The sequence below is a fragment of the Neovison vison genome, chromosome 3, assembly GCF_020171115.1.
Source record: "Neovison vison isolate M4711 chromosome 3, ASM_NN_V1, whole genome shotgun sequence".
NCBI lineage: Eukaryota > Metazoa > Chordata > Mammalia > Carnivora > Mustelidae > Neogale > Neogale vison.
The window spans coordinates 129,052,846-129,080,012 of NC_058093.1; the positions used below are offsets into that span (position 1 = coordinate 129,052,846).

Genomic DNA, 27,167 nt, shown 5'->3' on the forward strand with positions numbered 1-27,167 from the left:
AGATTGAAGAACGGCCTTCTGGACATAGTCTTTCCTTTTTTTCAGCTGCCCCAAGACAGTGCATTGAACTCTACTTTGATGAAAAGTACTCTATTGAACCGTCTTGGGAGTGCAAATTTGATCACATTGAAGTTCGGGATGGACCTTTTGGATTTTCTCCAATAATTGGACGTTTTTGTGGACAACAAAATCCACCTGTAATAAAATCCAGTGGAAGATTTCTATGGATTAAATTTTTTGCTGATGGAGAGCTGGAATCTATGGGATTTTCAGCTCGATACAATTTCACACCTGGTAAGTGAGGGTTTGGTTTATTTTCCCATGTTTTTTCTTCCTTAGTTGTCTGTTGTCATAGTAGAAGAACTTTTCTAAGACAAGTTATTATTTTCTCAAGTAAGTGTCTAGCTCTATTTAAAATCACATCTATAGTGCTTTCTCTTTTCATTTCATAAATTCTGAAAGCAAAATAAATTTTCCTTAAAATTTAGCCTCCACTAGAGGTGAGTGTAATGACTCAGGGGTCTTCATGATCATCAGGAGTACAGTTAATTAAATGGACTTCCATTATGCTGAAATGTGTAATTTGAGAGGCGGTCTGTAATAAAGAAACTAATTATAGTATATATTGAATCCCTATAAACTTGAAAAGGCAATTGTAATATTGTAAAATGTATCCATCAAAATGATCTTTGGAGAACTTGAATAAAATATTCTTTTGTTCTGAAAATCATGATTTTTAAAGCAAACAGGATCTTCCTATAAAGCAGTCTAATCCCTTTTTAGAAATGCAAATTCCTGAGAGTTCTGATGAAAGCAAAACTGAGACCCATAGCAGCCAAATATTCATTTGCAAAGTCTACAGACATTATTTGTCATTACACAATTATGCTTTCTATGTCAATTTTCCTTTTAACTTGCTAATATTAAAAAAAGGGTCTATGATGTCGACTGGCTCACTTGATGATGAGTTGCTGTTTGTTACAATAAAAATTGGTTATCACAATTTTAAATTGCAACATCAGGCTGAAGCGATTTGAAATTTGATGAAGTGAAGTCATTTTTTTTTTAATGGAAAGATGACTCAACTTTACATAAACCATGTTATTTATACGTAATTACATATTTTTCCAGTCTGTATATATTGCTTTACTAAGGTTATAACAGACAGAAGATGAAATTGTAGGATATGTAAAATTTGTTGAAGTTTCTATTACATGTTATAGAGGTAATATAAGAGCAGGGCTTAGCTGCTCAGTTCAAGCACTGAAATTTAAAAAAATAATAATAATATAAGATTAATGAGGACTTTAGTTACAATATCATGGTTTACATTAAATAAGTCATATATTAATCTATCATATGTATTAACCTTAAACATTAGGAATGTTTTCACAGTATTACTAAGAGGTATTGTGATTTTAATTATGTTTTGTTAATATTGGATTTTTCACAGAAGGCATGGTTATTTCATATTGGTGATTAAACTAACCTGATGTATTCTGAAAAACTGCAAACATTGAGATTACTTTATTAGTTGCTAGAGTTATACACGGAAATGTGTTTTTTTTTTTCTTGACTGATAATTTCGAGTATAAGCATGACCTAAAGATAGTTCTAGGCCTTTATAAGTTATGTCTTCACTCTGAGATTGGAAATCATGGCGATAATGTCTAAGATTTAAAATTGAGGTTGCATAAAGTTGTAGGGTCAATGTTATCAACATAAGCGTTGCTGTCCACGTTTCTAGCTCTGCCAGAGAGAACATAAATGTTGGAGCTCAGTGTGGTCTCTCAAGGTGTGAAAAAGCCACTCTGGTCCCTGTTCTTTGCGCCTTGTTTCTTTAGAGTCACTTTACTATATCTGTATATGAAGGGAGATCTTTTTGCCAGGAACTACTGAATCAGAAGGAAACCTGAGGAAATGATGGCATGAAACTGAGGATGAGTTATGGATTGAGAGAGGCTCCTGTTTCCATTTAGATAAACTAGAGTAAAATAAGGGCACGGGGAGGTGTAGGCTGGGCGTACAGAGGAAGAGGACGACCATAAGAGAGAGAGAGAGACTTGTAAAACTTCCATGACTGCGGACATTGATGTTCCATGGCTCGAGGCCATTGCCTGAGTGGCACAATCCTCTACAACTCATTTCATAAAGAGGCAGGACTGAGGAAGCCAATTAGTTAATGAAAGAGGAAGGGGGCAGGGATTAGTAATAATTCAGACAGCATTTAGGGAATAGGGAGTCAGGCAGGCTTCAGTTTAATTTGGGCTTAATTTTGATATGGGAGTGTGCTTCAGGTGGTGATGTGGGGAAATTGAAAAGGTCGAGTTCGTAAAGTCAACTTCATGATTTAAATTACGAGTCACTGTTGCTGTCACCAGATGCTGTCACTAGGTGTGGTCCGAGTGGACCCCACGTTGGAGGGGGATGCCCCCTGCCCACCAGGTCACTTCCAGAGCTAGACCCCACCGCAGTTCTGAGGAACACTAGTTTTGGAATACATCTGGCCTCAACACTTGCTCTCTTATTTCTGGCTTGCTGTAGACTGTGGACATGATCCTTAATGTTCTATGCCTCATATTTTAATTTATAAAATAGGGACCAGCACATTGGAGTGTTTGAAGATTGCGTGTTTGCCAATCAATGCCTGTCTATGGATTTTTCACTTCATATGAGATCTCAGCTCTTGGTTGCTATTATTTTTATTAATTTGATCACATGTTCTTTAAGAACAGAGGGACCATGTTGTAGTTTATTGGGAGAACAAGTGTCCCAGACACTTTAAATTACAACTGCTCTCGCTCTGATTTAGGTGGCAGATGTGCAAAACGGGTACCTGTAAGATGTCACTTTTCCCTGTCCCCTGTTTGTTTGAATGGGTCCAGGCCTCTGTGTGGGGTTGTAGTTATTCGCGTTGGAAGCCATAAAATATCTCAAAGCAGAGACAACAGTGGGAAGGCCCGTTGGTCTTTACTATGTTTGTGAGCTTCCTCCAGTCTGAAACCTGGATCTTCACTGATAGTCTCAGAAACTTAAAGTCAGCATACTGAGAACATACCCACTTTTAAGAATGAATGACATCAACCAAGCCAAAAAGACTGAACATGCTTATAGACTTGTATGCATCGATACACACAAACATGCACACATATATACACACACATAAACCCCCAGGCACTTTCAGTAAGAATTCTTGGAATCACACGGCTCAGCTTTCCTTGTAAGGAAACATACGTGCATGGGTATCCGGTTTATAATGACATTCATGGTGGGTGTACAATCTAAATATTAAAGCTTAATTACATGAATGCCTGTTGACTAGCACACAGCTAAGTTTCATGATGGTCCATCTCTGTGGCACTGGACCAGTTTTTCAAGGGTGCTCTTACATCTCAGACTGCTATGGGTCAATTCCTCTGTCCTGTTCTCTGCTTTCATCCTGCCTGACTGGGACACTAATTCGGGTCAACTCTTGTCTCAAAATTTGTTTCTATTTTTTAATACCTGAGTCTCTTTGGCTTTTCTTCCTACACAACTTTTAAAAACAGCCTTTTCATTTTGGGCACCCACGTTCCGGGGTGATGGTGAGTGGGAGCTAGCGAACTGGAGGTCCTGTGTAGACGTGTAGGGTAGGAGAGCAGAGCCAGAAAAGACGCCATGGAAGCATTCTTAAAGGGGTAGCTCCTTTCTCTCCTGTCACACTGGACTGGTCCTCACTTTTTATTTCATGGATTCTGCTTATCTTTGCATACTGTGTCAGTGCCCGGGCCCACAGTGCGCCAGTGAATCACCCAGGGCTGTAGTCAGGCATGTGTAAGAATTGTGAGGTTGAGCAGGACTCAGCGGTTGGCGGGGTCTTGCCTTGGAATCTGCAGAAGCAAAGGGAAAGGGTGGGGTCTGAAGAGGGACCAGGGGACCCAGAGGCCTGGTGGGAGGCCCCAGGGTGATCTGTAAGGAAACCTCTCTTCTTCCTTTGTAAACACAGTTGTGTTGTGAGCGCTCCTCAGCAATGTGCTCCCGCTTCAGAGAAGAGGGATGAATTCAGAATCACCAAAAATGTTAAACGTTACATGATGGACAATTTGGGAGCCCACAGTTAATGAGAAAACATAAGAAAATGCTCATTGTAGTAAAATGATACTGTTTTCTAATCTTCATAGGACTTTTTTTTATCTTTTTTTTTTTAAGATTTTTATTTATTTGACAGACAGAGATCACAAGTAGGTGGAAAGGCAGACAGAGAGAGAGGAAGGGAAGCAGGCTCCCTGCTGAGCAGAGAGCCTGATGTGGGGCTCGATCCCAGGACCTTGAGGCCATGGCCTGAGCTGAAGACAGAGGCTTTAACCCACTGAGCCACCCAGGCCCCCCCCCCACCGTTTTTTATCTTTAAAAAAGTGAGGGCATGTATTGCATGGAGCACTGGGTGTTATACGTAAATGATGAATCTTGGAACACTGCATCAAAAACCAATGATGTATTGTATGGCAATTAAGATAACACAATAAAAAATAAACAAAAATAAAAGAAAATAGGCTAACTCAAAATAATAAAAATAAACAATGTAAACAAAAAGAAGGAAAGATTTAAATCAAATATATTGCAGAAAAATGAACAACGGTTGCCCTAGCTAGGTAGGGGTTAGTGGAGAATGAGGAGGAATTGAAGGGAACCATATGGGGACATGGTGACAAGGTATTAACATTATCAGTAATACTTTCATTTTTGAAAAGGATACTACATTTTTGGTATGACTTATGTAAATAGAAGTCTTTAAGATTTAAAAAATCAAAAAAGAGAAATACTTTAGTCAGTAATCTTTAAACGAATTTTGGAGCAGAAGAATACCATTTGTCTACAATCCACATTTTATTTTTTACTCAAACTGAGAATGTTTTTCAAATTGAAAATAATTCTCCCCTACAGCCGGATCCCTATATGCCTCAATTTTCTTTACCACTGGAAAATATAAGTGAAGGAGAAAACATGTAACATATGCTGTGCCCCCAGCCCAGTGGCATTACGAGGGGCTTTATTCAATATTAAGGAAGACAAACATCTAGGATACTCTACTCTTGGGGAAAGTAATCCTTTTAGTCTCTTTAGGAACAAGTATCTTTTGTTAGTCTTGTGCATTTTTTTCCTAGTAGAGGCATTTTCTGCTTATCACCCACATATAATGTTTATGATCTTCCTCTTTCGATGATTTCTTTTTCTGAATTAGTTTTATGAAACAATGTTATATATACCCTATTAGAGAAATTCAACTTAAGGGTTGTGCCTCAAAATACCAAATAGGTGAGGCAGAGTCAGTTGTCCCCATGCACGTGAGTGGAGTTGTTAAATATATTGAGATTATTATGATACTTTGTACTTAAACAGTACCTTTCATCTGAGAGCTCAAAGTGTTTCAGGAACCTTCTGCCCAATTCTTAGCTTCCTCTTAGACTCCAAGCTGATTGACATCAAAGGCAGTGGAAGTGATACACCACAGTGATTTAAATCAAGTGTTTTAAAAAGATTTCTATGCATATTAAATGAAATGTATTATTTAGGTAAAATATTGTCGTGGACTCTATGCTATTTTAATTATCCCACACAGTGCTTTTCTTCTTTGTATTTGAAATGTGAATGCATGTGCGAGTATTCACCCTATCGAAAGTTCCTATACATGCTTCTCTTCATAACCAGAGTTGTGATATCTGCTCTGGTAGGAAAGAAAAAAAAATGCATACATCTATCTATCTGTGTCATTTTTTAACAACTAAAATTTAATTTGAACTTTACTCTAAAAGATGAAAGAGCAAAGGGTTTTAAAAGCTAAAATTAAAAGGACTTTGTTTACTTTGTTTTTCACATATAAATAAAAAATTGAATGACTTTAGATCAGATAGCATTGTGTTGCCTTTCTATTATCTTTGCATGTAGACCCCAAATGGTCTAACTTCAGCCCAGCAAAGGCTGTCAGATAGAAAATGTATGAAATAACATCACATTTCCTCTTTTTTTTTTTTAATATAATTGAGGTACAACAACATTGCATTGGCTTCAGATATACAACATAATGATTTGATATTTGTATACACTGGAAAATGTTTGCAATGAGTCTAGTTTCCCCATCACCATATAAAGTTATAAATAATATGCAATACATTAACTGGAGTCACTATGCCATACATTACACCCCCATGACTGATTTTTTAATGACTGGAAGTTTGTACCTCTTGATCAGCTTCTCCGGTTTCACTCCTGCCCCCCCAGTTCCCTTGATCTGACTACCACTAAACTGTTCTTCATCTATGACTTGGGTTTTATTTTGTTTGTTCCATTGTTTTGTTTTTTGGACTCCACACATACGTGAAATCATACAATGCTTGTCTTCTTAAGCCTGATTTGCTTCACATAGCATAGTGCCCTTAGGATCCATCCATATTGTCACAAATGGTAAGATTTCATTCTTTCTATGGCTGAGTAGAATTCCATTGTGTGTGTGCATGTGAAATAGCCCTTTGTATTACATATAATATATATACACACATATACGTACGCACATGTATATATCATCTTCTTCATCCGTCATTCACTGATGGACACTTAGGTTGTTTCCATATCTTGGCTTTTGTAGACAAGGCTGCAATGAACATAGAGGTACATCTGTTTTCAAATTAGTGGCTTGTTTCTTTGAATAAATACCCAGAGCGGAATTGCTGATCATATGATAGCTCTATTTTTAATTTTTTAAGGAACTTCCATCTTGTTTTCCACAGTGACTTCATCAATTTATATTCCTACCAACAGTGCATGAGGGGGGTCCCTTTCCTATGCGTTCTTGCCAGCAGTTGTTATTTCTTGGAGATGTGAGCAGGTATCTCTTTGTGGTTTTGATTTGCATTTCTCCTGATGGGGAGATGTTGAACATCTTTTCATGTGCCTGGTGGCCATTTACAGGTCTTCTTTGGAAAAATGTCTATGCAGAACCTCTTCCCATTTAGAAAATCAGATTGTTTTTTGTTACTGAGTTGTATGATTTCTTTATGTATTTTGTTGTTGGTTTACTTTACCATGCAGAAGCTTTTTACTGTGATTTACTTCCATTTATTTTTCCACTTGTTGCCATTGCCTTTAGAGTCCGAGCCAAAAGAAATATTGCCAAGAACGATGTCAAGGAGCTTACTACCTGTGTTTTATTCTATGAAGTTGTGTGATTTCTGGTCATATATTCAAGTCTTTAATCCATTTTGAATTAATTTTTGTATATTGTGTAAGGTAGTGCTCCGGTTGCATTCTTTTCTATGTGGCTTTTTAGTTTTCCCAACACCATTTATTGAAGACACAGTCTTTTCCCCATTATATTCTTGCCTCTGTCATAACTTAGTTGACTATATATGCATAAATTTATTTCTGGGCTCTCTGTTCTGTTTGATGCCAGTGCTGTGCTGTTTTGATTATAGTTTTGATTTGTAGTTTGAAATTAAGGAGAATGATACCTTCAACTTTGTTTTTATTTCTCAATATTTCTTTGGCATTTAGGAATGTGGTTCATATGAATTTTTAGATTATTTATTCTATTTCTGTGAAAAATGTTATATTTCTGTGAAAATGCCAATGAGATTTTGATATAGAATGCATTGAATCTATAGACTACTCTGGACAATATGGATATTTTAACAATATAAATTATTACAGTCTATGAGCACAGAATGTCTTTCCATTATTTGTGTCTTCTTCAATTTCTTTCACCAATGTTTTGAGGTTTTCAGTGTATAGGACTTTCACCTCCTTGGATAGATTAATTACCAGACTTTTTTTTTTTTTCCTTTGAAGCAATTGTAAATGGGGTTGTTTTTTAATTTAAGGATTTTCTTGATTCTTAATCTGATTGCTGTTCATGTGTAAAAAGACAACAGATTTTTGCTATTGATTTGCGTTCATTTAATAGTTTTTTGGTGGAGTCTTTTGTATTTTCTGTATTTAGAATTATGTTGTCCTCCAGTAGTGACAGTTTCACTTCTTCCTTTCTAATTTGGAAGCCTTTTATTTCTTTTTCTTGCTCCGGCTAAGACTTCCAACACTCTGTTGAATAAAAATGGCAAGAGTGGGCATTCTTGTCTTGTTCCTAATCTTAGAGGAAAAGCTTTTGGCTTTTCACTGTAAAGTAGAATGTCAGCTCCACATCTAGAGCCACAGGTGGTGTTTATTATGTTAATGGACATTCCCTCTATACCTGCTTTGTTGAGAACTTTTATCATACATGGATGTTGAATTTTATCAAATGTTTTTAATGTGTCGATTTGAGATGATCCTATAATTTTTATCCTTCATTTTGTTAATGCAGTATGTTATGTTGATTGATTTGTGGACATTGAAAAAAATTGATTGAAAAAATCTCAGTCGATCCTGGTGTACATTGATCATTTTTATTGAATTCAATTTGCTAATATTTTGTTGAGGATTTTTGTATCTGTGTTCATCAGGGATAACGACTTTACTTTTCAATTTTCCTTTCCTTCCTTCTCTCCCTACCTCCCTCTTGCTCTCTCTCTCTTTCCATTCCTTCCTTTCTACCTTTCTTCCTTTCTTCTTCCCTCCCTTCCCCTCCTTCCTTCTTCCTTCCTTCTTTCTTTCCTTCCTTCCTTCCCTCCCTCCTTCCTTGCTTCCTTCATTCCTTCCTTCCTTCTTTTTCTGTCTTTCCTTTTGTGGTGTCGTTGTCTGGTTTTGATTTCAGGGCAATGCTGGCCCCGTAAAATGAGTTTGGAAGCATTTCTCCTCTTTAATTTTTTGGAAGAGCTTTAGAAGGATAGCTATTAAAATCTTTGAATGTTTGTTAGAATTCACCAGTGAAGCCATCTGGTCTTGTATTTTCTTCATTGAGAGGTTGTTGATTACTGGTTCCATCTCCTTGCTAACAATTGGTCTATACAGATTTTCTACTTTTGATTCAATCTTGGAAGACTGTATATTTCTAGGAGTTTGTCCATTTCTTCTAGGTTGTCCAATTTGTTGGTGTATGATTGTTCATGGTAGTCTTATGATCTTTTGTATTCCTTTGGTCACTTATAACTTCCCCTCTTTCATTTCAGATTTTATTTATAGGAGCCCTCACTCTTTTTCTTTGTGAGTATAGATAAAGGTTTATCAGTTCTGTTGATCTTTAAAAAAACAGCGCTTTGGAACCAGCTCTTTCCTCTTTTTAGTCTTTCTTTGTTTCCACTCTAATTTTATTATTTTCTTTCTTCTGCTAACTTTGGGCTTCATTTGTTCCTCTTTTTCTAGTTTCTTAAGTAAAAAGTTACATTGTTTATTTGAGGTTTTTTCCTTCTTTCTTGAGATATGCCTCTGAGCTCTTCCAAACTGCTTTTGCTGTATCCCATTGCTTTTGGTATGCTATATTTTCACTTTCATTTGTCTCAAGGTACTCTTTTATTTCTTTTTTGATTTATTCATTGACCCGTTAGTTGTTTGCAGCATGTTGTTTAATCGTCACATATTTGTGATTTTTCCAGTTTTCTTTTTTTAAAATTGGTTTTCAGTTTTATACATTTTTGGTAAGAAAGGATGCTTGACATATTTTTAATCTTAAATTTATTGAGACATATTTTGTAGTTCCTCTCTATTCCTTTCTTCTTCTCTCACTTTATTCTGTTGTAGTTTGATGTCTTTTGTGTGATGTTTAGATTCCATTCTTAGTATCTTTTATGTATCTATAGTTTTTTGCTTTGTAGTTACCATGAAGTTTATGTATCAGTTCAAATATACCAATCTATTTTAGGTTAATAGCAACGTAAGGTTTTGTTTTTGGTTGTCTTTTTCTTTTTCCTTAAGATTTTATTTATTTATTTTAGAGTGAAAGAGAGCAAACAGTGGGTGGGTAGGGGGAGGAGGATAATCTTCAGCTGACTCTGCTGAGTGCAGAGTCCTACTCAGGGCTTGAACCCAGGACTTTGAGATTGTGACCTGAGCCCACATCAAGAGTTAGCCACTTAACCGACTGATCCACCCAGGTGCTCTACAAGTTAAATTTGAATATATTCTAAAACTCTCTATATATACTCTCCTCTATGTTTTTTGTTTTTGATTTTACCTATTACACCTTTTCATTTTGTGTATCCCTTAACTAATTATTTTAGTTATGGTTATTTTTACTACATCTGTCTTTTAATCTTTCTGTTAGCTTTATAAGTAGTTTCTTCACTTTACTATATGTTTACTTTTACCAGACAGACTTTTACTTTCATATATTTTCTTGCTACTAATTAGTGCTAATTTTTTTTTTCAGCTTAAAGAAGTTCCTTTAACATTTCTTATAAGGCCAGTTTAGTGGTGGTGAACTATTGTAGTTTTTAAGGAAAACATACCTCTCCTTCAATTATGAATGATAACCTTGCTGGATGGAGTATTCACGGTTAGAAGTTTTGTGGTTTTTTGTTTGTTTTGTTTTGGTTTTTTCTTTCTATGCTTTGACTATTTCATGGCATTCTCTTCTGGCCTGCAAAGTTTCTGCTGAACAATCTGCTGATAGTTTTCTGGACATTTCCTTGTATGTAACAAGTTGTTTTTCTTTTGCTGTTCTTAAAATTCTCTCTTATCTTTAACTTTTGACATTTAACTATAATGTATCATGATGTGGATATCTTTGGGATTATTTTATTTGGAATTCTCTGGGATTTCTGGACCTGGGTATCTGTTTCTTGCAACCTATCAGATCTCCTGTATAGAAACCCCATTGATTTTTAAAGCCAGATGTTTGAGAAGCTCATCTCTCCAGTACAGGTCCCAAGAGTTGGGATTCCTGATGTAGGGCTCAGACTTCTCCTTCCTCACTGATACATTGAGTATCTGTGACATTCTTCCCTCTTCACCTGCTTGGTGGACTCTATCTCTGCTTCTTCAGGCTTCTCAATATCCTTTGTTGTAGAAAAGTTGTTCATCTAGTTTTCAGGTCTTTTTCAGAGAAAATTGTTCTATATGTAACTGCTGATTTGATGTTTCCATGGAAGAGGGTAGTTCAGGGTTTTCATATGCCACCATCTTGACCCACTCTTTTTTTTTTTTTTTTTATGGGGGCTTATGTTTTAGGGAATAAAATTAAAAACTTGAGAGTCACAGCAGGGACAAAATTGAGTGTGTAATAGATACCAACATGTTCCTGTGAGGGCAGTTTTTTCTATCCCCTACTCTCATCCACCCAGCACATCCCTTGGTTCATCTGAGCTGTACAATATAGGGCTTAGGGGGAGGGATGAGGAATAAAGAGAGAGACAAAATGCTGTTTGGTCTTGGTGGGTGTTCAGGAGAGAAGTTGAGAGTGGGAGAGAGGATTTCCAGGATTAGCTGCCATCTGTGCAGAGAATACTAAAGGCAATAACAAAAGAGAAGGAAGATTTTTAAGAAGTTTCCCGTACAGAAAGAATGCCTCCTTCAACTTGTTTCCTGGAGAGGCATGGAAAAGTGTTTTAAGTTGTCTATATTTATTTAGTGGTTAATTGCTGGCACACAAGATTAATTATGGTACATCTGGGACTCGACCACATGGAGACTCGGGCATATTTCTGCTGTAGATGTGTATTTTCTTTAGATATGAAACATGAGAGCTTGGAGTTCACCTCATTCAGCCTTTTCATTTTAAGGATGAAGATACCAAAGCTATAGATAAAATCTGCTGCCCAGGTTTAGGACTCTGTGTAGCAGTTAAGTTACTGCTCGTTTATTGGTTACACAACCATAGTGCTGATACACCTTCTTCAAAGGGTAGAGATTATGACTTTAATCACATCACATATTGCAAGCACTTTTAGTACAGTTATATTAAGAAGTTTAATTAACTGGTGGATGTATTTAAAATTTTATCTTTTTCATGTTGTCTGAAATGTCTTTTAATTCAAAATGGCCGAAGAGACAATGACTTGTGTCCTCTCCCTCTACCTATGATATTATAAAACCCTGCCCTTTCAACCTATCTGAGCCTGAAGTATGTGATTCATTCCCTGTTCTCAAACATCTGCTATGATGGACATGGCCAGTTGCTTCTAGTCTCCAGCACCATTCTTTACTCCAAGGTTGCTGTGGACAGCTGTGTACCCTAAGGACACTCAGCCGAAGGAGAAGGAAGGGCTGATTCCATTTACATTCAGATGCCCTGGCGCAGAGCTATATCCTGAAATCAATACTGCTTACTAATTTGCACAAACGTGTATTACGGACTAGCTGAGGCCATGCCTCAATCAGTCATAATAACATCACTTCTGTACCCAATCACACAGTAGTCCCAGCATCAAAGGACCAGCGTCCACCCTTCATTTAGATAGTTTTAATTAGAAATTGTATCATTTAAGCAAGAGGAACATCTAAAAAAAAAAAACAAACAAAAGAAAGAAAGAATGTGTATGTTCTGTCTTCATTTTGCATTGTCATTTTTTGTTTTGTTTTGTTTTTTTCTGGATGTCTGGAGTCACTAAGCTTCTTGGTAAAATAATTTAAAAAAATCTATCATTTCTTTTATCACTGCATATTCAAGAAGAATGTGTTTCAAATTATAAACATCTGATGTACTTTGCCTCAGATAATATTGCCTAACTATAATTTTTTAAAACATTTCTTCTGTAACAATTCGCATATAGTTTGAGACTTAATGTTATTTTATTTATATGCATAAAATCAAGGAATTATCAGGAAAGCATCCCACAGTGTTATTTTCTTGACCAAAAGTGTTTCCTTATTTTAGCATTTGTATGCCATTATAGCTACTTGAATATAGCTCATACGACTATTCTTAAAGTGAATACAGAGAATAGCAATTTCCACTAGGCTGTATTTGCTACTACATTTGTTCAACACATGTACTGTGGAGATGTAGTATATACATGATATATGTGCTATATATCAACATTGTAGAAATATAGTATATGCAAGATTCCATCCTCCATACAATGAGTTTATACTTTATAAGATAACAAAAATCAGAGAGACTGTACTAAACAGAGCAATGCCCCTCCCTACACTTCCCAAAAAGAAAAAAAAAAAAGATATTTATGACCCAATCCCTGGAATCTGTGAATATATTTGGTTAATGGCAAGGGGAATTGAGATAATAGATTGGATCAAGGGTGCTACTCAGGGTGCTACTGTGAACACAAATGTTCTTCGGTGTGGAAGAGGGAGGCTGAAAAGTCAATGTCAGAGAGATGTGATGCAAGCAAGAATCGAATGCCATTTCTGGTCTTAAAGTTGGAAGAAAGGACCATGAGCCAAGGAATGTGGGGAGCCCCTAGAAACTGGAAAAGTCAAGGCATGGATTTTCCCCTAGAACCTGAAGAAAGGAAAAGAAAATAAATAACCTTGCCATCACCTTGATGTAACCCAGCAAAACCCATTTCAGATTTCTGACATTAAGAACTGTAATATAATACATCTGTGTTGTTTAAATCATCTAAGTTTATAGTAATTTGTTCCATCAGTGATAGAAACTGATACAGATTTTCCTACCTGCAAATAGAATGCTGCTGTAAAAACTCATCTAAAAATGTGGATATGGTTTTTGCAGTTGGGCAGTGGGCAAAAGGTAGAAGAATTTTGCAGAGAAGCACGATGGAAAGAGTCTATGTTACCTTAAACAGACTGTTAATAGATACATTGATATTAACAACTTTGCCAATAAGGAATCACAAGGAAGTGAGGAGGGTTGCTGGAAACATATATGCCTTCAAGAATACATGTGTCATCATAAACAAACTGCTGGTGGAAATGTGAATGTGGAAGGTGCCAATTTTGAGGACTCAGAAGGAATTGAGGGACACGGATTTGGAAACAGGAGGAAAAGGATTCTTTGTTCTCTTGAGTCAGAAAGCTTAGCAGAATTGTGTCGTGGAATTATATGGAAAGCAGAACTTTTAAGCAATGAATGTGGGTATTTCACTGAGGAGATTTCCAAGCAAAGTGTTGAAGGTTCAGCCTGGTCTCTCCTTAATGCTTTAGGGAGGCACAAGAGGGAAGAGACAGATTGAAGAAATAACTTTTAAACCAAAAGTAATTGAGGCTTAATGACTTGTTAGATTATAAACGATTCTCAAATTAAGAGATTTACTGCCTATTGAAATTTAGGGAGCTTGGGATGGGGTTGGAAAAACATGCTCTAGAGAGAAAAATGAAGGTTTTCTTATTGGACAACCTTTTGCTAATGCTATGGAAAGATAGAAACATCAAAATATTCAGTCTCACAAAAGGCTCTTTCAAATGATTAAGTGTGTGACTCATAAATCTCTTCAGTCATCTCAGCAGAAGCCAAAAATAGAGATGGGATTATCTAGAAAAGACCTGTGGAGGAGACACTTGGCTAATAGAGTGAATCTCGTGATAGACACAGGAGACTCAGGAGGTTGCTGGGAATGTTGTTATATCAGCAGAAACATTGCCATCTTGTACTGAAGGAGACAGGATGAAATGGAAGAAAATGGTTAAGACCCCCAAATATCTACAGGCGAGAAACCTACGATAAAACTGCGATAAAACTCCTCAGCTGCAGACATGTTCTACCTTTTATGAAAAAGGAAGGCTGATTCAGAGGGAGCAACCCCAGGCCCAGAGGATGAGGCTTTGAGCCCCAAGGTAGAGCTAAGAATCACGGAGGATTATTTCCAGGCTTTGAAACTAAGGGGAATTTCCAGGTGGATTTCATAGTTGCTTGGGACTGTCAGAATTCTTTTTCTTTCTACTTTTTCCTCTTTTAAGGAGAAATCTATGTAAATGTTACCCTATGCCTTCCTCACCATTGTGTTTTTGGAGCAGTGTTTAACCCAGTGTTTCTTGGGTTAAAGTTCCACAGATAGAACTTGTGCTATAGGATTATATCCAGTGCCTGATCTCTACCTGACTTAAATGACACAGATGTTGAGCTGATGGGATTTGGACTTTGGGTTGATGCTGTAATGGGTTGAGACTTTTGGGTGCCTTGGGATGGAATGAATGTATTTTGCATGTGGGATGGACTTGAATCTTGATGGGCCACAGGTTAGACCGTGGCAGGAAGAATAATCGCCCAAAAAGATGGGCCATTTTTCTACATCCAGAAATCTTGAATCTGGCTATATGTTCTTCTACATGGCAAAGGGAAATTAAGGTTGTAGACAGAATTAAAGTTGCTCATCAGCTGATCCAAAGACAAGGAAATTATCCTAGATGATCTGGATGGACCCAGTGTGTTCGTAAGGATCTTTCAAGAGGGAGGAAGAAGAATCAGTGTCAGAATGATATGACGTGAGGAACACTCAAGTGGCTATTGTTGACCCTGAAGATGGAAGATGCCCATGGGATGCAGGTAGCCTCTAGAATCTGAAAAAAGCAAGGAATGGGTTTTCTCCTAGAACCTTCAGAAAAGAAACAGAGTACTGCCAACACTTTGATTTTTAACTCAGTAAGACCTATATTAGACTTGACATCCAGAACTGTAAGATAATAAAATTGTGATAATTTGTTAGAGGAGCAAAAGGAAACTAGTTTGGCATGTAACTAGCTTTCAAAAATGTTTTGGAAATTGGGGACTGATACAGAAAGTAAACAGATGATGTAAGAATTCATTGTTGGGATGGAGGACATAATCCTTTGAGTCCATCAGCTCAAACTTTGAAAATACTTGTGTCCAAAATGCAGAATACTCAGTCATTTCAGCCTGACTTTCCTACACATGAATTGATACTCTTTCTATGTGGATGTATGCATGTGTCTATATATATCATTTGATTTTATGTGAATGCCATCATTATTCATAACTATGGCTGAAACTGCAACAAAATAATGACTTGCAGTCCTTCCCGAAGGTGTGCATTGGGACGGTGGTATTTTTGTTTGTGGTAATAATAGCTATTTGTAGAACCTGGCACGCTTGAAGCCTCTGCCTCTTCACGGTGTATCTGCTCCATGCCTCTGCTTCAGAAGAGCTCTGCTGTCTGTTCTCGGTTGCTCACTTGGCCAGGTTCCCACCATTTTCACAGCTATGCTGACTTGCTTGAAATTCTGCCTCAGTACATCCTTATGGCATTTTCCCTTTCCAGCTACTTTCAGATACCTCACTTCAGCTAGACTACCATCAGAATTATAGAATGATGATAATACAGTAGGGCTCTTTGCAATCAGCAAAGGCATGTACCCACAAAAGAACTAAACTTGACTTTTCTAAGCAGGTGGACATCGTAGTCATAAACATGTCACTTCTGTTCTGTTCTCTGTTGATCAGAACCCAAATCAGAAGACTATTTTCTTCCCTGGGAACTTTTCCTCTGAAATTTGCACTTCCAGAGCCCTAAGGAGGTTCTCTAAGTGATTCAGGGAGAATTGTGATACAGAAAACCAGTACTCCCTTAAAACATTCCTAGATTCTATCATGCTTGCTAATGGGTCTGAAAGGAAAGTGTAGCAGATTTGATGGGCAAACAAAGTAGAATTTGTAGACTGGTCAGTGTCTGCAGGATGAAACTGGGAAAGAAGATGGTTGTCCTGACAAAGGCTGGTAAAGCTGGCGGTCAAGGGCTTCATGGGCCTTATTATGACCTTCTGCCATAGACTATTGGTTAACTGGTGAGAAAATTATTCCTGGTATTTGTTGCATGTGTTCATTACTTTCTTTTAATAATAATTTTCAAATTGTATCTACATCTCAGTTTGAAATTAAAGGACACGAGCATTTAAACAGTGATACAACCATGCTTATTTTTGATTGACAGCTGTTTTTTTCTGTTGTTGTTTTTGTTTTTGTTTTACCTTATTTCCACTTGGTGCATTCCCTTTGTTATTTTCTTGGATTCTTCCTCTACTCCTGCCTGCCACCCATTCCTTCTCAGCATTTTCCATTCATGGGCATACCTCTTTCCTTGAGACACCTTGAGACTTGGCGGCGCATCTCCACACCCTTCTCCTTCCCGCTCCTTCTGGCTGCCGAATCCCTGGGCTGTCCATCGCACTTCTTCACTCTGCTAGCTCATATTTTTGTTCTTCTTTTATTTTTGTTTCTTTTCTTTTTGTTTTTCTTTTGGTCTGCGTCCACATTTTCTAGAAAAAAGATCCAGATGCTATTTCCATCCGAACTATTTATGAACCCTCAACAAAAGAGAAACGTAACAATTATATAAATAAATATGATAGCTTTCTGTTCGGAATGTCAGGGTTGGCATTTATCTTCACTGTGCCAAACTTTCCACTTCCCAGCTTGAATTGGATATAGTTTGTCTTTTAACAACAACTTCCATTTTCTATTCTAGAACATAAAGTAATCCACAATGAAGTCCAACTTTTTGTGGAGGTAAAGTCACTCTAAAAATGTGATTTGGTATGGTTTTCTTGTTATCTTTGGATGAAATTTTTCTTTAAGCCTATAAGACACTCATGTTCTAGAGAAGTTCCTCACTGGTTTCAAACTATTTCTAGTGTAACTTATATTTCCTCATCAGGGGGGAAAAATAGTAATTTTAATTTACAAATAATCTGAAGCTGTAATCTTAATACATATTGAACTAAAAAGAATTTATTTTAGGTCTTTATTTTAAAATACATTGGAAGATACTCTTTCTATTGAGAGAATATTAATAATGTGCCAAATAATTGCTATAGTGTATTTGTGTATGTTTTTAGTTCTCCATTTCTGCATAAATGCATTTTTCTCATATTCATAGTTTTTTTATAGTTTCATATGGAATATAAACTTGCACACACATGCATATATATAAACTCATGCATATATATATATAAAATAATTTTATGAAACATGGTCAAACATGGGCTCTGGTGCTAGCCTGTTGTCTAAGTTCAAATTGTGGCTTGGAAACTTTGTTGTGTGACTTTTGGCAAAAGCAATTTACTTAATCTCTTAGCTTTAGTTTCCTCATGAGATCAGTACTCGACACATTATCATTATAGAATTTTCTACTTAGTGATACAGTCAGAATATTGGCATTACTTCACCTGTGGTGTGATTTTCCCCGAGGCCACATCTAAACCTCTGATTCATTATTTCATAAATTCATTCAATAACAATAGAAGATTGTTGACCCATAATTGGTCCAGACTCTAAATGCTGAGACATGAGATTGAGACAGTCTTTGTTCTTGAGGAGATTACAGTGTATTTGAGGGAATAATATTTTACCCAGTATGATGAGTGCCACGGATAAGTGGGGGAATTTCTGAATATGACATGAAGCCTGTGCCTCAATGGTCCTTCCCCACGCAACCCTCCCAACATCTCTAGGATGGACCGTGTGTCCTCCTGTCCGTACCTGCCGTAGCTCTGTCACGCCCTTATAGAACGCATCACGGAAATATTCTTTGTCTCTGTCAACACCAAACTTCTTAAAAGGAAGGAACTTTGGTTTAGACCTTTAAATTTCCAGTGCATCGACAGTGCCTAACATTCATTGACATTTATTGAAATTTATTTGAAGAAATACCTGGATAAGATAATGAATGAATAAACGATTGAATGAGTGGATTGAACAATCAAATGAGGAAGGAGTAAGATACTAGGTATGAAAAAGTTGGTAAAATGTACCGCAGGTAGTCAAGACCATTTAAAAAGTAAATGTGTGGAGGGCGCCTGGGTGGCTCAGTGGGTTAAGCCGCTGCCTTCGGCTCAGGTCATGATCTCAGGGTCCTGGGATGGAGTCCTGCATCGGGCTCTCTGCTCAGCAGGGAGCCTGCTTCCTCCTCTCTCTCCGCCTGCCTCTCTGCCTACTTGTGACCTCTCTCTGTCAAATAAATAAATAAAATCTTTAAAAAAAAAAAAAAAGTAAATGTGTGACTTTGAAAGGAGAGGCGTTGAGGTAAGACCAGAAGAGTAATCTAATTCAGATGCTGAATGGTTCTATAAATGATACAAACAGAACTTCAGGAAAAGTGAGAAATATACTAATATTTTAAATTGAATTGCAATGGATGGATTGAGAAGAGACAGACTAGAAGCCCAGAGAATGAACATGAAACAATTCAAACACTGCAGGGAAGGAATTGTGAGAATGAAGATTCAAGTCGTGTTTGGCCCTGTGGTGAAAGGGCAAATTTGAAGATTGAACAACCCATCAGATGTGCATATTGAGAAAGAGAAGTGGAGATGTCTGAGGCTGTTGTCCTCCATGATCTGGTGATTGGTTGTGTCATAACTTATGTTGGAAAATAAAATAGTAGAAAATGGGACGTTTGTTTTTAAAGATACTGGAAGAGAGGGACCATAGTGGTATTGCAGACATGTTTTATAGGCTCTTAGCGATGTTGAACTAGAGCGTGAGAAAGTAGCCAGGGAAGGGGAAGAGAGATCATTAGAGAATGAAGCACAAAACTCCAACTAGTGATGACATCCTCATATTAGAGTAGAACGTTAGAAGAGTTTGGGCCGCTGATTGCAATTGCAAGCTTTAACAATGTAAATAGCAATGCTACTCACTATTGGCTACAATTTAGATGATTGGACTGAGAAAGGGGATACTATTTTGCAAAATATTCTTATACATATATCCTACATATTTGCAGAAAAAAAATAGCTTCTTCCTCATCAAAAGCATCTGGATTTATTTATTGGATAAAACTCCTTTCTCCCAAATTTCTTTATGAAATTATTCAGCATAACAATATATGATAAATTAGTCATTCAAAATTAATTCAAATGAAATAATGGCGTAATTAGGCAGTGATTCCTGCTTTCTACAATCTTATTATATGATATTCATCTTAATAAAAATAATGAGTTATTGAGTTCTTATTATATGCCAGGCATTGGTCTAAGCTCTTTGCATGTATTATTCCATTTGATTTTTGTAGGTATTATAACATTGCCATTCTTCTTTTGGGTTTTGAAAAGAAAAAAAAAAGATTAAAAATGTTTAAATGCTATGCTCAAGGTCATCTCCCTAGCAAAGCTGAGACTTGTACAGAAGAAATGTATATATTTAGGTATAGGCCCCACTGTCAACAAATTATCTGTTTGCTTCAGGGCCTAATGTCTCAAAAACATTCATTTTATTTTCATCCTTTGTGATTTTATTATGGAGTTTTGAGATGTTTTTGGTGATCCTAGAATTTATCTTTTCACTATAATCTAACACGTTTCATATAGCAGCAACATTTTCCTCCTCTATTGTAATTAAGCAAAACAATTGCCCTGGAGTTTTAAAATCTTAATTATAATATTTTATTTTCATTATTGGCATCATCATCATTAGTCATCAATATTAAGAATCAATAATAATAATATCACTGCTTATAATTATCTTGAGTCCATTTTTATTCCATAAAATAATATTCATATTTTTCAAGAACATCGTAATGCATATTTGTCAGAAAAAGACTAATTCACTCAATCACCATGTTGTCAGCTAGTAACAAAATAGTAAATGACAATTTCAAACACTAAAAAAATAATAGGCCTCAGTCCTCTTCATTTTGAATATTTCCCATCACAGGTTCTACTTTATATTTCTTTGTACTTTTAAAGAAAATTGTGAACCAGTTTCAAACTTGGAGAAAAGTTTTTCTCCCCCTCAAAATCTTTTCTGTAAATATTTTGTGTTCCTAAGTGGAAAAAGAGCATCAATCAGCTTTACCTTTTTATTAAATTCCAGGGAGGGCTCAATATCTTTTCTCTTTATCACGCTTTCTTGACCGTGCATGCCAAAGTGGTACAGCCCCCAGTGTCAGTGCGTGGTGACAGGCAGGAGTGCCATGGGACACAGCAAGAAAAGCACAGCTTTTGAGCCAGCCAGACTGAAGCTAAGAATTTAGACCTGGGAAATCTGGCAGTAGGTTTAGGAAGTAAGGTGAGCCTGTGTTTTAGCTGAAGTGAGGATGCTGTCCAGCTATTAATAAAAGCAAAACAATTAGCCCTTCTGAGCTTGAGATTTCTTGTCTGCCAAGTGCTTGTTATAATGACAGTTCAATCCAATTTTGCAAGGACTAAGTAAGATAATATATGTGTAACCCATTTGATAGGACACTTTGAACCTTTTTCTCTACCTTGGGCCTGTGTGTAGACTCTGGGAAACCATTTCATCCCTACCTACCAAAGCCACAAATATCACAGCCAAGTCTTTGATCCATGATGCAAATTTTGCTAAAGCTTTCTCGAGGAGCTGGGTGAGGTAACTACTTCAAATATCAAAAAGCAAATTTCCTAAATGTTTTATTTAAATATTTACTTCTCTCCAGATATTCTTTTCCTCTCTCTTACCTCAAATTCTTCTGTCTCTCTGAAAGTCTGAGCCAGTCCCTGCCTCTCAAATGCCTCCCCTCCATCCTTCAGGACAACAGCTAGAAGGACTGTCACTGAAACAAAAGGTGCCAAAAGTTACATAACCAGCAGCTGTTGTTCCCCAAATTTATGCTTCTGGAGCCCCAAAGAAGGGGCTCCCTCCTTTGGAAAATAGTATGTTGCCTGGGACAATATAAATTAGCAGGCATACTACAAAAGGTAGCTAAAAAGCTTATATTAACTATGTTGGTAGTCACCATTCACCTCTCTCTGGTGTCTGTGAAGGTTTTCATTACTATCCTACTGTGATCACATCTGGTATCAATCATTCTACCTTGAACCCCTAAAACAAACACTGATCTCACCAGGAAATTCATCTTCCTTTAAACTTACATTAGCCACAATCTTTTTTCCATGTTATTGGTTAAATCCTGGAGTACAATTCCCAAGAAGCATTTTTTTTTTCCCCCACTTTACCTCTGAATTTGCTGTTGGAACAAACTCAAATTCCTTACTGGGTTATATAATGCACATTTGTGGAAAATTTCTTTAGGCCACTAGCAGACTTTCTGAGATCTTTATAAATCACCCTCAATAATTACTCCCCTCTTGCTTGTATCATTGGAAGGAAGAGTGATCCTTGAACTAGGAAAGGCTTGCCTGGCAGCCCGAGATTGATTTTTTGGGTTGTTCGTCTTTAATTGGCACACTGATAATACCTATGGTGGCCTCCAGATCTATGGTAATAACTATATACATAAAAATTAAATATTGCTAGACCAATGATGCCATTTGGGACTCTTCTGGCTTCCTGTGAGAATTAAAGGCAAACAGAAGGTGCAGAAAGAATTGTGGTGAGCCCATGAGTAGCTTTCCGGTTTGTACTTTCTTGCTTCCTCCTGCCATGCTTCCTTCCCTTGTCCATGTTCAGAACTCACCTTAGAATCCTATCTGGTCTCTTTCATGCAGATATTTATTCTGAACCCCTGTCCTGACTGGAGAATGGTCTTGTATACCAGTCTCTACTGATGAGGAATTGTATCCCTCAGCCAGGGCAACTGCCTTTCAAATGGTGACTGACAAACCCTAAAGACGGTTGGCCTCAGGGAAATGAGACACTGAGGTTATACTTCTAGGCAGTGGGACAAATGATGGAGGAATGGAAACAGCTTCTGACTCTGAGAGTTTTGAGAGTCTTTTACTTGTGAACTGTGTTCACTAACTGATGGTCGTTGAGCAACTGCTTTGTGTTAGGGGCTAGAAATAATAGATAGAGACTGTCATGATTCTCCAGGAGTAGGAGATAAACAGACAAATACAATTATGGCAAATACAAAAGGGTATGGCTGAATTAAAAACAAAAACAACTTAATAATAACCTTTCTTAAATATGCTTGGATGTTGGAGCCTCAGAAAAAAATTAACCTTTCCTCCTTCTCTAGTCCTTTAATGTGGATAATACCTCTATTTACACTCTCTGTATACCTTAGGGAGAGTGTGTACTTGTGTGTGTGTGTGTGTGTGTGTGTGTGTGTGTGTGTGTAAAGAAATTAAAGAAGTGGGCATTTTAAAGGCATTTGAGGTGTTCTACTAAAATGAGAGAAGGTTATCTTCCCTTCAAGGCACTTACATAATGGGAAGGTCTTATGGGCCCTGGATTAAGAGCAAGTCATACGACCTTGAACATGCCCTTCACCCATTTAGGACTCCCATTTGCTCATTTATAAAAAGGAATGCATAGAACTTGATGTCATCCAAGGCTGTTAGAGCTCTAACATTCTAAAATTGTAGAATCATTCATAGTCCATTAAAAATGTTTTTAGAAACATCTATCCCTTGATTTTTCAAAACGAATTTGTATTGTTTCCCTTGTTCCTCTGTTTTATAGATGAGTAATCTGAAGTTTGGAACATGTCTTAGTCCATTTGGACTGTTTTAACAAAATATCATAGACTGGATAACTTATAAACAACAGAAACTCCTTTTTCACAGTTCTAGAGCCTAGGAGGCCAAGATCAAGCCACTAAAGGATTGAGTATCTGAGCCGTATTGAGAGCCAACTTCTTGGTTCGTAGACAACACCTCACTGTCCTCACATGGAGAAGGGGAAAGGCAGTTTTCTGGGGTCCCTTTTATAATGGAACTAATCTCATTCTTGAGTTCTCTGTCCTTGTGACTTAACCACCCTTTGAACGACCCACCACTTAATACCACCATCTTGTGATTAAGTTTTCAGTAAATTAATTTGGTGGTGGTCGGGGGGGAAGCAAAAACGTTGAGTGGATAGCGGCGTGGTTAAGTGCCTTGTCCACTTAATGAAGGAATTAATTTGTACAATGAGTGACTGAGTAACAGGAGGAGCTGACAATGGCAGCTGCTCTTCCAACTCTAAATTCTACATTGTCTCTTTTTGTTCAAATAGGGAGACAAGAGATTCAAATTCTTTGCTTCATAAATTCAGCAGAACTTCTTGATAGTCAGTACTTTTTTAAAAATATTTTATTTATTTATTTGTCAGAGAGAGAGCAAGCAAGAGCGAGCACAGGCAGACAGAGTGGAAGGCAGTCAGAGGGAGAAGCAGGCTCCCCGAGGAGCAAGGAGCCCGATGTGGGACTCGATCCCAGGACGCCGGGATCATGACCTGAGCCGAAGGCAGCTGCCCAACCAACTGAGCCACGCAGGCGATTTTATTTATTTCACAGAGAGAGACACAGCGAGAGAGGAAACACAAGCAGGGAGAATGGGAGAGGGAGAAGCAGGCTTCCCACTGAGCAGGGAGCCTGATGCGGGGCTCGGTCCCAGGACCCCGGGATCATGACCTGGGTGGAAGGCAGGTGCTTAATGACTGAGCCACCCAGGTGCCCCTTGATACTCAGGTCTTAATAATAAATCTGCAATAAGACAATTACCATTATTCTATTTACTTTCTCTCCACATTATAGGAACAGAAGTATACATTTGTTAAAGGTCATGTGATTTTCAGTGCTTTATGAAACAGTAGGAAAAAAAATAATAACAAGAGGCAAGTCTACTTAGGTCCTTCATGCATTATTGACTCCAGGACAGCCCTAAAATTTTAAGCATTATTACAGATATAACAAGATGTAATTTTTGTATTGCCTGCAGATTTTAGTCAAAGGCTTACAGTTGAGAAAAATAGGTAAAGAAAAAATTTTTAAATTCCAGAGACCACGGTTAGGAACATCCATGTGGAACTTAAGTGACCAAGATTGTGCCTCAAATTTCACCCACCGCTTCCCAAGAGCCTTCCATTAAGGAAAAACCTGAAAATTCACCAAGTCTTAGGATAGGAGAATTTTTAACCTGGTTGGGGATTCTCTAAGAAAACCAGTCTTAAAAATTGGGGGTGCCCACAAGAAGTGGAGCTAGGAACTTGTCCCAAGAGATGAACTGAAATGATGTGACCACGGAGTTCTGGGACACCTGTGTCCTGGGGTTTGGAAGTGTGGGTCAGCAAAAAAAAATGCTGCCTGCTTCCTTCTTAAAGAACTTCACAGGCGAGGGTCTGACTGGAGCAGCTTGTGACGGAAGCAGAAATATAGGGGAGGAGAGAATCCCACCTGCTCTCTTACATCTTGGTGTAGCAAGAATGTATGTTTCCCATGGGCCAGGTGGTTGCTGCCCAGCCAGGTGGACCATCAGGGAGGTAAATGTATCGGAGATGCAAGAATTGTCTCATTGTAGAGTCAAGGAGGACAGGCTGGAGAAGAGTCCAAACTTCTCATGTAACTGTCACCAATGTGTGAGAACCATTATTTAAACGTCTGCCACTCACAGTGATTCATCCATACTCAAGAGATGACCCTGAATTTCCACAGCTAAACGTATAAACGTATGCTCCTTTTCTTTTAGCCTGTGCCTCAGCCAGATGGGCAAGATGAGAGGGGTGAGGAAGCTAAGAAGAAAGAAAGACATGTCTCCCCTCTCCCTCTGCAGGATTCTCAGGACATTGGTTAGGGTTGGAAATGGGGGAAGGGAGGATGTGTGATAGTGGGTGACTGTTGGATTCTAAACAGCTGAAATATCAGAATGGGAGTCTTAATGACAGTAACAAGAAATTTCTTAGAAATTAAAAGCCTGGGATGCCTGGGTGGATCAGTTGGTTAAGCAGCTGCCTTCGGCTCAGGTCATGATCCCAGCGTCCTGGGATCAAGTTCCACATTGGGCTCCTTGCTGGGCGGGGAGCCTGCTTCTCTCTCTGCCTCTGCTGCCACTCAGCCTGCCTGTGCGTTTGCTCTCTCTCTCTCTCTCTCTCTCTCTGGCAAATAAATAAATAAAATCTAAAAAACAAATAAACAAACAAACAAACAAACAAAATAACAAACTAAAAAGCTGTAGGAGCATACCAAGCTCTCCTTTACTCACAGGGAAAAGAAATTCTACATTAGTCAAAGGCTAGACTTGGTAATAAAATAAAGTAAGATTATTCCTCTTTGAACCCCACTGAGATAAGCCTAGCAAATCAGTTAGGTATATAATTATTTTCATATATTAGAAAGAAGAAAATGGAAGCTCCAAAAAAAAAATAAAAAAGAAAAGGTGAAAAACCTACTCAGCATCACTCAGTTTGCAAATTCCAACAAAAAAATTTAAGTCCTATGCAGTCTGACCCTAATACCTGTGTTAGCCCCTATGCGGTACTTCCTCTGTAAACAAAAATGACAAATTAAACTTACAGGTATCTTCATGGTAAGCAGGCTAAAAGAAAAGGAACATAAGTTTCTATGTTTAGCTGTGGAAATTCAGGGTCATCTCTTGACTTACTGTGAGAGGGAATGATCCTTTATTCTTAAACCCAAGCTACTCAGTCTTCTTCCATTTGTGTTACCACACTTTATCTGGAGATCCAGGTCTGCATTCCGAGCTATTAACTAGGTATCACTTAAATGCACCCCAGATGATGAATTTACAATGTCCAGACTTGAGCTCACTCATTCCGCACCCCAGATAAACACCACATACTGAACATTCCCCACGCCTAGATCTTTTCCTAAGTTCCATTTGTGATTGGTCAACAGCAAGATGGCTCACCCGGAAACTCAAGTCCATAGGAAACATGCTTGAATTTCTCTTTCCTACTCACTAAGTCCTCATCTCTCACTCAAACGGAAGTAGCAGATGAGGGAGTCAGAACCAATCTGTGCATCGCTTTGAACACCTCATAACCATTTTAGTTTAAATCTTCAGAGAATGAGGAAGTGTTGAAAGTTTATGAATATGGGAGTGCCATCGTTTTTTCTGTAATTTGCAGAGATGGTTCTGGCTCTCGGGTCCACCTGATAAACGTTTGTTTGAACTGACATATAAAGTTGTATAAGTTGAAGTCGTACAACACTGCTTGGTACATGTATGTATCGAGCAGGGATTACTGCCACAGTGTGAGCTCACGCCTCCATCGACTCACACCATTATCCTTTCTTCTCTGCGGTGAGAACACTGAAGGATCACCTCTAAATACTGCCCCCTTGGTCACTTCTTTCTCTTTACACCATCCCTTTTCCTGTCTCAAGGCAGAGAAGGATATTTCATGCCACTCCAGTGTGTGTGTGTGTGTGTGTGTGTGTACCTGTATCTTTCTCTTGCTCTCTCACACTGCCTTGTAATTATCTATTTACATATTTTTTCTCCCACTACACTGTGAGATTCATAAGGAAGTAAGTGAGTCACATTTGTGTTCCAAACATTAGCCATAGTGTCAACATATGGAAGAATATACTTCTCACCCGCTTATTTCCCAACACACTGCTGCTTTCGCTTACAGGTCCCATTTCCTCTTCAAACTCAAGAATATCAGTATTCCTTTCTCAGAAAATTACCGTTTCCTTATGTGTTTCACATTTGGGGTAATGACCCTACCAACCGTGGTCTGCCACACAGTGACCTGTGATTATCCACCATTCTTTCTTCTCCTCTGTCCCCACAGGCTACAG

At 37.8% G+C, this 27,167-nt stretch overlaps 1 protein-coding gene across 5 annotated transcripts in view; it reads left to right on the forward strand.

Annotated features, from left to right (window-relative positions):
• NETO1 (neuropilin and tolloid like 1) overlaps positions 1-27,167 on the forward strand; it is a 125,500-nt gene that overhangs the window by 8,825 nt on the left and 89,508 nt on the right. For all 5 annotated transcript variants that reach the window (XR_006383876.1, XM_044242817.1, XM_044242816.1 and 2 more), the window contains exon 4: positions 46-294. Coding sequence is in view for 4 of the 5 variants with exons in the window: in XM_044242817.1 (XP_044098752.1) it covers positions 46-294 (249 nt within the window). In the remaining variant the exon portion in view is untranslated. The remainder of the gene's footprint in view (positions 1-45; positions 295-27,167) is intronic.